This window comes from Psammomys obesus, unplaced genomic scaffold, assembly GCF_907164565.1.
Source record: "Psammomys obesus unplaced genomic scaffold, mPsaObe1.curated_primary_1811, whole genome shotgun sequence".
Lineage (NCBI taxonomy): Eukaryota > Metazoa > Chordata > Mammalia > Rodentia > Muridae > Psammomys > Psammomys obesus.
Genome location: NW_026592636.1, coordinates 2460505 through 2476542, shown reverse-complemented (window position 1 = coordinate 2476542; position 16038 = coordinate 2460505). Strand labels below are relative to the sequence as shown.

General features: G+C 55.7%; 1 protein-coding gene across 1 annotated transcript; it reads left to right on the top strand.

The window, feature by feature from the left end:
* Positions 1–2256: 2256 nt before the first annotated feature.
* Ccnd1 (cyclin D1) lies at positions 2257–12725 on the top strand. The gene is made up of 5 exons (XM_055614724.1): positions 2257–2632; positions 4079–4294; positions 4738–4897; positions 8077–8225; positions 9751–12725. The coding sequence occupies exons 1-5, from the start codon at positions 2435–2437 to the stop codon at positions 9913–9915; spliced, it is 888 nt and encodes a 295-aa protein (XP_055470699.1). The 5' UTR covers positions 2257–2434; the 3' UTR covers positions 9916–12725.
* Positions 12726–16038: the final 3313 nt, after the last annotated feature.

The window sequence follows — 16038 nt, the reverse complement described above, 5'->3', positions numbered from 1 at the left end:
TTTTTTTTTTTTTTTTTTTAAGCCAGTGTGAAGTTAAAGTTGCAAAAGAAAGTGTGCTCGCGTGTGTGTTTTAAGTTACTTTTTCACCGAAAAGTGAAAGATCCCAAAGCGCTTTCTCTGAGATTCTTAAAGCAGTTGGCCAGGAAAGATCCCTGAACTGCTGGCCACCTCCAGGGCTGGGGAGCTGGACGCGCGGGGTTCCCCGGCCGGGGGATGGGCGCTCCTCGCCGGGTCCCAAATTCCTGCGCCTCCCCCCCCCCCCCCCCCACGGGTTCCTGGACGGCTCTGCACGCCCGCCAACCAGACTTGCACTTTTGCGCCCGTCCCTGAGCGCAGAGATCAACGAAGTTCCTCGTGGAGATCTGCCCGGTCCGCCTAGTAACAGCTCCGCGTCCGGATTGGCTCATGCTAATTCCAGTTTCCTGGTCTTTCCCGGGGTGGGAGTGAGGAGGGGGGGGGGTGCTGGCTGCGGGTCGCGAGCTCGTGCTGCAGGGTGGGCGAGCCCCTTTCTGCCCCGTTGCCCTCGGTGGCGCGCCCTGGCTCGGCTCGCCTGCCCCGCTCGCCGGCGCTCGGCCGTGGGTGAGAGCGCGCGGCCCCATAAATCATGCCTGCAGCCGCCCGGTAGGGATTTTATGAATGAAAAGGCAGCCGGGCCGCCCTCGTGCTTAGGTTAAGGCTCCCAGGCTTGGCGGGGCCATGTGGCCGGAGCAAGCGTGGGCGCAGTGCCCGGGCCACCCACCACCACCTTCGGAGCTGTAGTGGCATCACTGTCCCACAGGACCCGGGCATTAGGGACCCCAGTGTTGGGGGAGGAGCAGCGGGAGGAATAAGCCTCTGAAGGTGAAGGGGTTCGCGTCTTGCCTAGACGTCCCCTCGCTCCTTTCCCAGTTTCTTCCATTCAGTCGTAGGGACACGGAACTATCCCAAGGAAACGTGAATAATTAGCCTAACTTGGGGTCGATCACTATGAAAACTTTTTAGGCTGGAGAATCGGGTGGGCTAAGGTGGTGGGGGACCCCCCCCCCATTCTAAAGATATTTTATGTGACTCTGAATGTTAGGTTTTATTTAAACATCACCTTACCGGTGCACGCTTTTGTCTTGATACTCAAACACCTCCCCCCCCCCCCCCCCCCCCCAGGAACTCAAGAATGCGGCCGCAGCGGCAGTTCTAAAGGTGGAGGGACGGCCACTCCCCCGACGAAGCCAATCGGAAAGCTTCCGGTGGTCCGGTTCCTGGAAGGACGAACTAATACTTGCAGCGATTGAATTTTCTTAATTAAAAAACTAAATTAGGAAAGAGCCCATCATGGCTCAGCCTTTCCTTCTAAGGTTTATTATTATTATTATTATTATTATTATTATTATTATTATTATTATTATTATTATTTTCTCCTGGGTAAAGCTCCTGCAATGGAGGACGGGGATACTGGGGGACCCTGGCCGGGATGAACCTTCACCATAGGAAGGCAAACCGCAGATCCCACCCTCAGCGAGGAGGAATAGATGAAGGAAATAGTGGCCACCATCTTGAGCTGTTGCTGGGGGTTTATTTTATTTTATTTTATTTTATTTTATTTTATTTTATTTTATTTTATTTTATTTTATTTTATAGCGAGCACATTGCTAGGCTGGAGACCCTTTAAAGTTCGGAACTACCCATCTGGCCCTTTGCAACGACCTCCAGTGCGCCAGGATGGAGCTTAGGGCTCGTCCGGCATCTTCGCGTGTTATAGAGTTCCTGAATTTTACACGTGTTGATGAAATTGAAAGGAGATGGGGACGCCGGGAATTTCTAGGCAATCAGGCCGCCCGTGGGTGTCCTCGCGGCGTCCTCTGAAACGCGCCCATCCTCCCGGCTTGAATATAGGGTGTCCTTGCGCCCCCCCCCCCCCAGGGTTCCCCTTCCATTCATTCTCCCCTGGCTTGCGTGTGGCCTGGCTTCCCTCCTGGCCTCCCTCCTAGCTGTCCTGTCCAGTGCCACTCCACCTACCTCCACAGGTCTCAGAGGACCCACTTGGGGAAAGAAGACCACCCTCCCCCCCTCCCCTGCACCACTCTTTCCCAGCTAGGAGGGAAGCAGTCTCAGCGATTTGCATATCTACGAAGGTAGGGAGGGCAGGCTTTGGGCTGTCCCCCCTTGTTGCTCGCTGCTCCTGAGCCCCCTCCCCCTGCGCCCGCCCCGGCCCTGCCCCCCCTCCCTTTCTCTGCCCGCTTTGATCTCTGCTTAACAACAGTAACGTCACACGGACTACAGGGGAGTTTTGTTGAAGTTGCAAAGTCCTGCAGCCTCCAGAGGGCTGTCGGCGCAGTAGCAGAGAGCAGCAGAGTCCGCGCGCTCCGGAGCCCGGCAGTCGAGCGCGAGGCAGCGCGCGCGCTAGCAGCAGCCACCGGAGCCCAAAGCCGGACCACAGCCCTCCCCAGGCGGCCACGCCATGGAACACCAGCTCCTGTGCTGCGAAGTGGAGACCATCCGCCGCGCGTACCCGGACACCAACCTCCTCAACGACCGAGTGCTGCGAGCCATGCTCAAGACCGAGGAGACTTGCGCGCCCTCCGTGTCTTACTTCAAGTGCGTGCAGAGGGAGATCGTGCCGTCCATGAGGAAAATCGTGGCCACCTGGATGCTGGAGGTGAGGGGCTACCCAGGCTGTTGGCTTGGGACACCCTGGCAGCTAGTTGCCCCCACCCGCATCTTCCTCCCTTGTCTGCCTTTCCCACACGGGGTTGCCCCGGTGTGTTGCTAGGATTCGGGATTCTCAAAATAAATAGCTACACTTCGGGGCTTTTTGAACGAGGAAGGTGTGGGAGTTGGGGCGACGGGGATTCTTTTTCCTGGTGGGGGGTCAGTCGGGAAGAAGTGCCTTCGAGGGAGGACGGTGTCAGGGACACCACCGAGGGTGTGGGCTATCTTTTGTGGCCCCCGCTTGCGCCCCATTCCTGCAGTGTCTCGGCGGGGGCCGCCTCTGCGCCTACTTCCAGCTCGCGGGGGGGAGGGGGCATAGATTTGATTTTTAAATTAATATCCGTGGACACGTATGCAAGGGCCGCTTGTGCCAGTATTATGCGCCATCTTTGCTCCTTTATTGCAAAGCAAAAGTGTTTATTAATAACTGGGGGGTAGGGCGGGGAGCGGCCGCAGGGTCACTGGGACCGGCACGAGGGGCCTCGTGACGGTCGGGAGTCACTAAATAGGACAGTGCGAGGGATATTTTAGGGGAGGGGGGTTCCTTTGTTCAAGCAGCGGACCCCTGGGCACCCTGCACAAACTGCCCGGTCCAGAGAAAACGACAGGCTGCAAGGTCGCGTGGCCCCCTAGTCACTAGAGATTGATCGTCGTCCGCGCGGGTCTGCGCTTGGAAGAACGTGCCCAGGTCAAGCCTGGGGGACCAAAACACATTTTCAGATGTTCAGCAGGAGGCCCAGGGGCCCCAAAATATTTTAAAATAATTTTTGAAGTGAGGCATATTGCCCTTGCAGAGGCAAACGGCGCCGGCACCCAGCAAAAGGGGGGCCCCGGGAGTTTGAGTTGTTGGGGCTCACCCCCCGGTGTGCACCGAGCTCCTGACCCTCGGCCTGGATCAAGGGTCGCCCACCGGTGGTTTTCGGGCCGTTTTTAGGTGCCTAGTTATTTTTTAAATATTTTTAAATATTTTTTGAAAAGATGACGTCTGGGAAATGCGGCGCGGCGGCCTGGGGCGCCACCTTTGTGTCTCGCGTGCGCGCGAGCGAGCGGCGCCCAGCCCCCGGCGCCCCGCCAGCCCCGCGGTGGGATCTCTGGCTTGTGGCGGCCGAATTTCCACCAGGGTCGCGGTCTCGGTGGCCACCGCTGCCGCGACCCCCCTCCCCCTCCCGGCTCCAGCTGCCCAGGGACTTTCCCTTTCAGTTTCGGGGTGGGTGGTCACTGGACACCCGCGGGGCAGGAGGGCATCCTGGGGTGTTAGCCCCCGCGACCCCTCTCGGCGCCCTCGCCACCCATGCGCTCCGTGCAATCTAGGAAAGGGGTGAGGGGTCACTTAGAAAGACCCTTCCCCCCACCCCGCATCCCCCGTTGACGGTCACGGCCCGGGTCCTCGCAGGTCTGTGAGGAGCAGAAGTGCGAGGAGGAGGTCTTCCCGTTGGCCATGAACTACCTGGACCGCTTCCTATCGCTGGAGCCCCTGAAGAAGAGCCGCCTGCAGCTGCTGGGTGCCGCCTGCATGTTCGTGGCCTCCAAGATGAAGGAGACCATTCCTCTGACTGCCGAGAAGTTGTGCATCTACACCGACAACTCTATCCAGCCGGAGGAGCTGCTGGTAAGCGCTGACCCCTCCACCTGCCATTCCTCCTCAGCCGCGCGACCCCTGGGTGGTGGTAGCTGCAAATGGCAGGAAGCCCAGCCATCCACGGACAGATCTCCTGCCCCGTGGAAGGCACCCACCTTGCCCGACAGCAGAGTGGCAGCGGGCAGGATCCCTAACTCATTACACCTCTGCGCCCCCCGCCCCCACCTTCTTGGACTCCCCACCATGTCTGCCGTGTAGGCTCTCTGAAATGTGAACGGGGTGCGCCCCCTAGCGACGCGCGGGCCACAGTGCTGGCGGTGGGAGGTCTTTTTGTCTCTCGCAGCTTGGCGCTCCCTCAGTCTTTCTGCAAGCACATTTTGTTGTTTACTTCTATGGAGTCCTGAGTTGTCCTCACTCTTTAGACCCCCCCAACCAGACTGCCCTCTTTTTGACCCCTGCCCCATTTTCTGCAGCAAATGGAACTGCTTCTGGTGAACAAGCTCAAATGGAACCTGGCCGCCATGACTCCTCACGATTTCATCGAACACTTCCTCTCCAAAATGCCAGAGGCTGATGAGAACAAGCAGATCATCCGCAAGCATGCACAGACCTTTGTGGCCCTCTGTGCCACAGGTAGGGCCCCACCCCCGCTGTTCCCCGGGGAGATCTGACTCCTTGTGATTCCCAGGTTAATGCCGTTCCCAGGCTAATGCCTTTCCTTGCCGTCTTCTGTCTGTACCAGGTGATGGTCTCGGACAGGTTGGAAAGAGTCCCCCACTTTGTTCTGAACCCAAGGTGCAGGGAACTTGTCACAGATAGATGATGGTACTGGGTGGCCCCTTCTCAGCTAGGGCCACGCTGCAAGACCGTAGGGACCTAACAGGATAGCCAAGCCTCCCTGTGCCAACCTTTCTACTGCCAGGTAGCAGTGTGGCCGCTGAGTGATTTCTAAAAAGGGTTCTGTCTCTGCTCCTACCCCCACCTACCTCCTGCCCTGCCTGTGTTCTCAGGGAGTCCCAGCTACCCTCCCCCCCAGCTTCTCTCAGGCCAGCCACCTGCCAGAAGTGCCTACAGACGTGGGGCAAATGGCCATGGCCCAGTCTCATGGGGTAGAGCTCGGGTGGCCAGCTGAGGAGCTTAGAGGCCTCATCAAGGGTGCTTCAGGCCAGTCCTTTCTGCCTGAGTCCTGGGAGGGCTGGTCGGAAGCCTGAGAGACAAGAACCTCCAAGAGATGCTTCCTGGCCTCAGACCCAAAGAAGACAGGCTGACTTAACTCAGGGTGGACAACCATGCAGGAACACACACACACACACACACACACACACACACACACACACACACACACACCCTGCTGCCTCTGGGTGGTCCTGGTACTACAGCTACAGCTCTCTCCCCACCTCTAACTGGGAACCCTGCCCGGGAGGCTTAGCGATACTCAGAGGGCCCTGCATTCTCTCCTACCTGCTGAGGACCCCCTTCCCCAGTGGGTCCTGATCAGGCCCCAGTTGCTACAACTGTCTGGAGCTCGGTCTGAGTGGCCTGCGATGTGAGAGGGCCATGTAATGTCTTCCCCACCTGGCGTCCCCGTGGCACCCTCTTGTGTCTGGCAGTCCCCATCGCTGGTGTTTCTCAATAGCTGCTGTTGCCAGGATTTGGGGAATCTAGCCTACCAACTACCTGCTGAGGGTGCCAGCATCTCCCCAGAGGTGTACCAGAAGCAAGGGGGGGTGGCAGATGGGAGTGCCAAGGCCACTAGTAGCCTGGAAGGATCTAAGGGGCGGGGGCGGCCCCGCTGGCTGGCAGGGAGGCATCTGGCTGGGGTTCCTTTGGGGAGAGCAGAGCCCTTGGAAGCTCTAGGCAGCCTTTTATGGAACTGAAAGTGGCTTCAGAGAAGCGGCAGAGTTTCCCAGAGGTAACGTGAGGGATGGGGTGGCACGGCCTCCCCTAGGATGGTTCTGGCAGCAAAGTGCCTCTCCTGGGACCCCTGGATGCCCCCCAGGGGAGCCAGTACGCATTAATTAGCATCTGGTTGTGACAGGACCCAGCCCTCCCCGCTTTCTGCATGGCCTTTGTCTATGATAAGGTCCATTAAGAGCCCCTAAAAGACAGATGTACACAGAGGACAGCTTGGTAAACTGCAGTAGGCCACTGTTCTGGGGCCCGGAGGCTTTGTCCCTCTGAAGGAGCAACCACCTCCCTTGTCAGGAGGGGTGGGGGGGTGGCACTTTGGGAAGAAGCCAACTTAATGTCATGGTGACTGAAACGAAATAGATCTCTTATCCATGTGGCAAGAGTTCCCCTTACAGATGGGGGTCGAGGCATGACTTCTCCCTGCGAATGTGCCCCCTGCCTTGGACTTGGGTTCCTAGCTGTGTGAACACTGCTAGCCTGGGGTTGGGGTTGTTAACCCAGGCATGCGCAGGTGGCCAGAGCGCACCCTTGTGTGGATACAGACAATGGGAGATTGAGCTTAATGAAGGGTGTTGCTGAGTATCAGCCGTGCCACCAAGCTGGGTGACAGCTCCGTCAGCAGCAGCCAGGCAGTGTGAAGAACCAGGTGTGAGGGCTCCTTACAGGACATAACAGATCCTGCCACAGCACGTGGGAGGAGGAAAGGGAAGCTTTGGAAGGGGGCTGGGGACTCCAGCTGGAGTCTCACTCCCTGCAAAAGGGGTGTCTGTGATTTAAGCTTGACTCTGTAGCAAATCTTGGTTTGCTGGACTCAGCAGCCTGAGCTAAGTCCTTGGTGCTGCCTGGAGGTATTGTCTGGCTTCTGTGTGGCTCCTCTTCCGCCGGGTCCCTTTAGCAGAGCCAGAGCTGGGTACTCTGTAAGGGTAGTCTACAGTCTCAGCATGGCGGCCCTCTGCCTGATTCCCATTCGGCTCCCTCAAGCCCCCTGGACACCAGGCACTTGTGTCCTCCTTTGGCCTGTAACCCCTGATCCACAGGCCAAGTGGCTGCCCTGGTCACTGTGTCTTTGTTGGGTGTGACAGGAAAGCAGCCTGTGGGCTCGTCTTTGGTGATGGGATTGTATGGAGGAGCATTCCATCAGGGTGTGACACGCAACTGTGGGCTGCTGAGTCTGTTGGGTGGAAGAGGGGTCCAGCTGGTGACACCCTCCACAGTACTGTGGGAGAGCATGACTCCAACATTTAACGGTGGGGTTATTTTCCAACTGGGGGCCTACGCATATGAGGCATTTTGGACCCTGGCCTGGAGTTCTGGGGTCACATGCCCTTTCCCTAACCTAGGATCAATGAGCCAGGAAAGCAGCAGGTAAAGGATGCAGGGTAGCATTTTAATAACTGACGGCTTTGTGGAAGCTTCTGAGTCACTCCTGGATGGGGGTGTCCCTTCTGTGGAGTCCAGCCTAGCCTTCGAAGGACCTGGGCCTGACACCCTTGCAGCGGCTGAGAGGTGACCAGATGTCTCTAGTCCTTGGTGTGTTGCCAGGCCAGCTGTGGGACAGATATGATCTTCCCTGCCTCCTGCCTCAAGGGTTCTATGCTGGAATGCAGGTGTGCCCTGTCCTAGTTCTTAAAGGAATAGAGCCGTGAGTGACTCTTAAAGCTGATTGAGACAGGCGTTGCTGACAGTGTCGCTGCTCTGACCAGGCCCTCTTGAGCCTCCCTGGGAGTCTTAAGGTGTGTGTTTGGCGCCGCCTAGGGGTCTCGCAGGGAGCTGGAGTTGATGCAGGCACCGGAAGGATTGGAGGACCGCCAGGGGCTGTGCTGAGAATTGGGGGATGGGAGCTGAACCACAGGCCTGTGGCCGCCCCTGCTCACAGCCACCTCTGTCCCTCTCTGCTGCAGATGTGAAGTTCATTTCCAACCCGCCCTCCATGGTGGCTGCTGGGAGTGTGGTGGCTGCGATGCAAGGCCTGAACCTGGGCAGCCCCAACAACTTCCTCTCCTGCTACCGCACGACGCACTTTCTTTCCAGAGTAATCAAGTGTGACCCGGTGAGTGAGTCTCATGGAAGGAGCCTTCAACTGCAGGGGCTGGGGAACGTTGGTGGGGTGCAGTATCCAGACGCTATCACCAGGCCGGGGCCGTGAGGGCTGCCAAACCTGGGTTTCCGCCAGCCTCTTGCCAAGCTTGAGGTTTGGGGGCAGGAGGCAGGAACCATGACCCCAAAGGCGTGAGGGCCGTGGTGTGATGGCTGTGTTCCTGTTACATGGTGGCATGTGAAGCTGAGGCCTGGTCTGGCTACGATAGGACCATGTCTCCCTCGGTGCAGTTTTGGAAGGTTGAGTCTGCAAAGGACTCCAGTATAGACCTTCTGTGCATTCTAGAACTTTATTTGCAAGTGGGGTTTGTACCAGGCATGCCATGCCGCCTGTGAGTACCCCTCTCTGAGGGGCATGGCTGATTGTGCTTGGCGCTCTGGCTTCGAGGACATTGGAAGCTGGCATAGACAGGACAGGCAAAAGTCCAATTCTGGTTTGAACTTGAGCTGGGGGTTCAGTGTCAGTCAGAGCCACCATCATGTGGAAGGCTTCCAGGTGTGACAGCTGCTCTGCCCTGCCTGGCATCAGCCACAGGGGATACCCCTCCCCCAACTCCTGCACCTCTCAATTGTGATTCTTCATGTAATCCCCTTCTGCCCGAGCATCTGGGGCTCCTGAGAACTGAGAATAGGGTATGTGGACAGGTGGGAACCCTCAGGCTTCAAAGACAGAAGGGTGTCTGTGGGTCCACAGCAGGGCACCTGGGCCTCAGTTTCCCCATCTGTAAAATAGGGCCATTTGCCCTCCCACCTTCCTTAGTATTCATCAAACAAAGGGGGATCAATACATAAGTTCTGAATGTAGGGGTTCCCTCAGAAGTACTACTGGCTTGAGGAACTTGGGCAGTGCCCTAGCTTCATCCTGTTTAAGCAAGGCTTCAGTTCATGAGTCTCATTCCAGGCCCCACCAATGGAGGCACTGGAGCTGGCTTCCCTCAGTGGCCACCCTGGGCAGAAGGCTTGAGGGAGAGATAAGGTGTTCTTTGTGAGGAGTACAAGGTCTGGCCCAAGAGGGGGAACCTAGAGAGACAGAGGTGCCTGCCTCAGCCGTGCAGAACCCATCACAGATGGGCTTGGAAGCCTGGGTTCTCCTCTTGGCACCACCTACAGAGATTGCATTCAAGAAGATGCCATTTCTAGGAACTCCCTGTCTTGAGTGTGGGGGGTGTAGGGGGTGATGTCATGTAGGGCTGTGGGAGGCTTGGGGAGGAATTTCTGCTGGGCAGCCCTAGGGTGGACAAGCAATTCAAGTGGCCCACAGATAACAGCCAGCTGTCCCATGGCATTGGGGCAAGGCAGAGATTTCCAGGCTGAGAAGTGAAGTGGCCCTCTTGCTTTCTAGTCCCTTGCAGATTTGGGCATGGCTTGGGAAGTTTCTTCTAGCCTTGCCCTTAGCAAAACCTGCCTCGCAGGTCAAGGCCCTGGCCACCAGCCTCTGGCTAAACAAGGACCCCCTCCATCTCCGCCCGCCTCTCCAGGACTGCCTCCGTGCCTGCCAGGAACAGATTGAAGCCCTTCTGGAGTCCAGCCTGCGCCAGGCCCAACAGAACGTAGACCCCAAGGCTACCGAGGAGGAGGGGGAAGCGGAGGAAGAGGCTGATCTGGCCTGCACACCCACTGACGTGCGAGACGTGGACATCTGAGGGCTGCCGGGCAGGCGGGTGCCACCAAGTAGCAGCAGCCCGCGATGAGGAAGGAGCCAGCCCGGGTGCTCCTGACAGAGTCCCTCTCAGGGACATTTTTGTCACCAGAAGGGGAAGTTTTGTTCTCTTTGTTGGTTGTTTTTCTTTAATCTTTCTCCTTTCTGACTTAAGCAAAAGAGAAAAAAAAATACCTGAAAGCAAGAGAGTGAGAGAGAGATCTACGAGGATTCACATCACCCTAAGTGTAGGGAGGGAGGGGGATGCTACAAAAATAGGATTCTGTACCCCAGTAATCAGCTAGTTTTCTATTAATGTGCTTGTCTGTTCTAAGAATAGGATTAACACAGAGAAAGTCTCCGGGAGAATTTTGTTTTTTGTTGTTTTTAAATGTGTTTAAAACAAAAACAAAACAAAAAAAAAAAAGACAAGAAATATTGCTTTAAAAAAGATGGGAAAAAAAGCAAACCGTTGTTAAAGTAGAAGAGAGGATTTTAGGTAGAGAAATGTACTCTGCTTTGCTGAAAAGGCACAGCTTTGGCACAGCCCTCAGCCTCACTCCCCTGCTTGCTCAGTGCAGTCACCTCTGTTACCTGACCAGGGGCGGTCAGACCTCTTCACCTTATCAAGGGTCAGTGCGACCTCTAGCGGTCTCATGGCGTGTGGCACCCCCCCCCCCCCAGGGCTCACCTTTCGTGCCCTCTCCCCTCTCCCGACCTGCAGGTTCACAGAGCACCAGCCACACAGCCTAGGTGTCCCCCTCTATGCAGTATGCTCCAGTAGAGAGGGGCTGATATAGTGACATAATATATTCTATTTTTGTAATCTTCCTATTTTGTAGTTCCTGTTTAAAGAGATGCTGGTTTTTGGCCTGACGGCCCTGCAGCCCGCTCACATCAGGTTAAACCCACAGCTTTTCTTTCGTCGTCTGTGTGTGTGTGGTCTGTTCTGTTTCATTGTGTTTTCCTTATCCGTGTTCCAGAACCATTCCATTTTCAAAGCACTTTTGGTCATCTGGCTGGAGGCAGTGTGGCTGCTGTGTGTGTCTGCGGGGGGCTGGGGGTTCTGATGGAATGGTTGGGGGGGTGTCCACACAATTGTTCAGGTGGCTGCACAACAGGTGTGTGGGGCTGGTGGCATGGGGTGCTTGAGGAGTTCTGCTGGGTCAGGAAGAGAGCTCTCTTCTCGCACCGCCGGGGTCTGTCCTTACAGAGAAGTTGAGTTGAAAGGATGCTTTGGTGCCAGGTGGTGTTTGGAAGTAGGGACCGTGGGGCATTACCTGGACAGAGAGGCGATTCGGGGCGACACTTAGGGAGGCTTTTAAACACTAAAATGTCTAATTTATACTTAAGGCTACAGAAGAATATTTATTGGGAAGGTCTGCCCATGGCCAGTGTGACTCCTAAAACAATGCGACCTTCCTTGGTTCAAGCGCACGCCTTCTGCCCTTGCTGGCGAAGGCTTGGTGCAGTGTCTGAGAGAATGGTCTTTTATTGGGGAGAGGAGGGTCTCCAAAACCACACAAAGACAGGGATTTGGTCTGCTTAACTTTCCCAACGCAAATGGCCCCATCGGAGAGCCATCCAAACTGAGGAAAAGTAGGGGACTCCAAATGAGTTTGATCCTGGCACATTCCTGCTGCCGCCCCCAGGTCAGCACCAGTAGGTAATTTGCACGCCTTGACTTTGTGCCTTTCTATTTAGGAAGTGTTGAAGGGAGGTGGAGAGCGGGAGGCTGGAGAGAGGACGTGAGGGAAGAAGTGTGGAGGGTTAGAGACCACACGGGACAGGCTGCGGCCCCTTTCACATAGCGCTGCTACCGATGACTCCCAGCATCCCAGACGTTCAGAACCAGATTTGCGTCGCTTTGTATCTTTCACGTTGTTTTCGCTGCTATTGGAGGGTCAGTTTTGTTTTGTTTTTTTTTATGATGTCATAGATTGCCATGTTCAAGTTTTAATTTCCTCATAGGAGAGTGTATTTACAGATGCCCTTTTTTTTTTGTACCTTTTTTATTATTATTATTGTGACCAATTTTGGCTTAATGTGATTACCGCTGTATTCCAAAAAGAAAAAGAAAAAAGAAAAAAAACAAAACAGGTTCGTGTTCATAATACCTCATGTTTCACCTAGCCATGCATGGGCCTGGCTGGCAGTCTGCCTCCTGGGAACCCTGACGGGGACCATCCCCGTGCACCTGTCATGCTGGGCCCTTCATTTGATCTGGGACATAGCATCACAGCAGTCGGGGCAACTGTATTGTTCTTTGTTAGTTATCAATATTGTTATATTTGTAGCGGCCTGTTGTGCATGCCACCGTGCTGCTGGGCCCAGAGGAATTTGTTCTGAGTCTCTGGTGCATCATTTAATCTGTTAGGTTCTAGTGTTCTGTCTTATTTCGTGTTAATTACAGCGTTGTGCTAATTTAAAGACTTGGCCTTGGCGAAGCCAGCTGCAGTGCTGCAGGCCACCCCCCTCCCCCCAAGTTCCCTAGCAAGCTGCCAAACCAAAATGGTCACCTCCATGGTCACCACCAGCCTAGCCGAGGCGTCCAAACCAGGCAGGACCCTTGAGGGCTGCTGTGTCCATGGTGATGGGTGAGGGTTTGGCCAAAAGGCCAAATGCTGTTAGTGGGTCCACAGAGTCTGCCCTGTGACATGAAAGGCTTTGAGGGGCTCTGGCTGGTGGCCAGGTTGGGCTTTGTGTATTTCTGGTTGACACACCATGGCGCTTCCCAGCATGGACATGTGACCAGCATGGTCCAGGAAAAAAAAAGACACAAAAAGTCTAGAAATAAAATTGGTAAAATCCCAACTTTGGTGTTGCCTGTATTTTATGGGCCCTGGGGACAGAAGTGGGGGTGTGCCATCTTGATGCCACAGCCTTCTGGGGCCCAGCCTGTCCACTGCACCCCAGGCTTTGGTGGCATCTCTGGCTCTGGCACCAACCTGGGACTCCCAAAGGGAAGGGTGTTTGCAGGTGGCAGCTAAGACCAGGGTGGGAGCCTCTGGCGTCAGGGAGGCCAGCGGCAGCCACTGATCAGAAGCGGCTCCGGGCCTGTTGCTGCCAGCTTGCCCTCCTGCTTATTTGCAGATAGAAGATCAACAGAGCCCGCGTTCACTGCCCCTCGTCTGGCACAAATGGGTGTTTGCTCTGGGTGAATCACCGCCCTTAGGTGCTGCCAAGCGCCCAGGGAGTGATGCTTAGTGTTAGGGCCAAGGCCCGAGGTGGCCTTTCACACAGTTCCTGGAGACTTGAGTGGCCTGGCAAGACTCCTGGGATGTCCTCCAGGTGGCACTTGCTCATGACTAGCATTGTTTCCAAACCCTGGGGGGACATGTGGTGTGACCTGGGTCTGCTTTAGGCATCACCTTCTACAAGGTGACCTTTGGGTCTCAGGTTGGCTGTTTTGGTGCCAGGCTGGCCCCTGCCCTTCTGGAAGGTGGGGGATGTAGGTAAAACCTGCCCTGAATGATGAAAGCAGAGAGGCTTCAAGGGGAAGGAGGCCCACAGTGACCCAAAAGCAAAGGAGAACTCTGCCAGCCAACCTACCCCATGAGAGTTTAAGGGGAGCACCAGAGCCTGAGGGGATTCCAGTATCCTCTCTGGTGGCTTATGAAGGCACAGTCCCATCTTGGGCAAAGTTGCCTGAGGGCAGGGTCCAGAAGGTATTTTGGCAGTCCAATTCCATATAAGCATCAGAGCCTGGTATAGGGCTGGGCACCCAGGGACTGGCAGACCCCCTCTGCCCACAGCCCCACAGTGTCCAAGAGAAGGATCATGGGGCCTTCAGCGTTCCAGGAAAAGGCCAAAGGGCATTGAGGTGGAAGAGTGCTTTCCCCCTGGTTCTTAGAAGCGCTGGAGAGCCAGCTTGTCATGTTCGGGTGGGCTGATGGGAAGGACGGTTTGGGAGAGACATGAGACAATGCTGGGATGAAGCAGCAGGGTAGCAAGTGCAGCAGAGTAGTCCTAGGAATCCACACACAAACAGCCAGGGGCTGAGCACACACCCATGAAGACAGGCTGCGGGTGGCGGCTGCTGCTAGTTTCCACCACTGCCTCCCAGGGTGGTCACAGAAGGGACACTCACGTGGAATGGGCAAGCATCGCCACCATTGCAGAGGGCTCACGCCATGGTGCGGTCTCTAAATGGCTCATGTTTTCATCCGATGGTCTGTGATTGCCCAGTTTATGGCTGACATCCAAGCCTCTTTCCTTGGCTCAGCAGTGAGAGTCCAGGATCCGACCCTCAGATTTAACTGATAACCCTGGAGGGTAGACACTCCTGTTCATGGGGGGATGGTACAGTAGCTCTTGAGGGCCCTCGAAGACAAAGACTCAGGGAGTGAGCACACCCTAGTGTCTTCTCAGAAGCCCAAAGGCTGGTCCTCACCATCCTCTGCACCTACCAGCTCTATGGGTCCCTGCCTGCTGAGCCAACTTACCTCTGTCAGATGAGTCAAGGTCGTGAACATGCCTGGCCTGAACCCTGAAGATTGCCTCTGGCTCCCCATTCTGGGTTACCCCACTGCATTTCTGCTTGGTCTTACAGGGCTCAGAGTGAGTATATAGGCCCTGTGGAGCTTCTGCATGACATGACACAGGTCACTGTGCGGCCTCTCCTTTCCAATTTGACATCCTAGGACTATGTGGGATGAAGTTAGCCTGTTGTCCATGGGTCACCCCAACTGCTGTATTTTGTCCTAGAAAGCGGGCTAACTTCGCTGACCCTACAGGGGATCTGGGATGCTGGGGCCCACAAAATGCCAGCAGTTGGGGCTGAAGACTCCGTGTGGGACACGAGGCAGAATAGGATTGTGTGTCCTCCCCGAAGTGCCCCAGAGGCCTTGCCACGGCAGCCCAGGAGGCAATGTCTATTGGGACCTGGCCTGTGTGTGTAGTGGCAAGGCTGTGCAGGCCATACAAGGCCAGTGCTGGGAGCTGGCACCGCCAGGTATACTTCGCTTGGCAAACCTGTACTTGGGTTGAGGTGGCAGCCTGTGTGTGTGTGTGGTGTGTGGTGCACGGGCTGGTCAATACGAGGTGGACAGGCTTGTGTACAGGGACCCCACATGGGCACAGCACAGTGCTGGTGGGATAGAGCACCCCTGGCCGAGCTGAGCCGGCCTCTGGGCTGTCATCCCAGGAATGTCTTTGATCAAACAGTTGTGCAAGAGGGCAAAGCAAGCGCAGGACCTCTAATCCATTCCCAGTCCCCTAGCCTGCAGGGCCCCACAGCCCGAGCGCCACACCACAGGGCTAGCAGACAATAGCCTGGGGGTGGTGAGGCTGGTGGGCAGGCAGCTCGGGGCTGCAAGCCTTGGGGCCCACATCCGGGGGCATTGTTCCTCAGGGCACAGAAGGAGGATGGAGAGAGAGAACACAGAAGGGGCTGAAGGGACTTCACTGGGCCTGGAGCCTCTCAGAGTATGGCATCCATTAAGCCTTTGAATTGTCCCCAAGAGACAGCTAAGACAGCCTGTCAATCGGGAGCCACTTTAGAGCTGAGAGGCCTCACCTTTAAGGCTATCTGTGTGGGGACTCCCACCCCTGTTTTGTCCTGAGTGGCTAGGCCAAGCCTGTAACACCTGGGCTTTTTTGGACACCTACCTTAGTTCCTTTCCCTGCCACTGATAAATACCAGACAGAGGCAACTTAAGGGACAAAGGTTTACCTGGTTCACAGGTAAGGTCTATCATGGGGGGAAGGTGTGGCAACAGGCACTTGAGGTAGCCGCTCACGGCCACACGGAAAGCGGAATGAGACTAGCACGGGTGCTCAGTTCACCTCCTCCTTTTTACAGATAGTCCAGACGCCAGCCCACAGGATGCTGCCTCCCACACTCGGAGTGCGTATTCCCATCTCAATTAACCTAGTCAAGGCAATCCTTTAGGGGCCGGAAGGATGGCTCAGTAATTAAGAGCACTGGCTGCTCTTCCAGAAGACCAGCTTTGGTTCCCAGCGCCCACATGGCAGCTCACAACCATCCTCCATACCTCTGTGGGCACCAGGCATACGCACAACACACAGACACACGTGCAGGCAAAACATGCATGTGCATACAGTTAAAATTTAAAAAGGAAGAAATCTTGGCTGAATATTCAGCTTTTTTTTTTTTAAGAGTTGG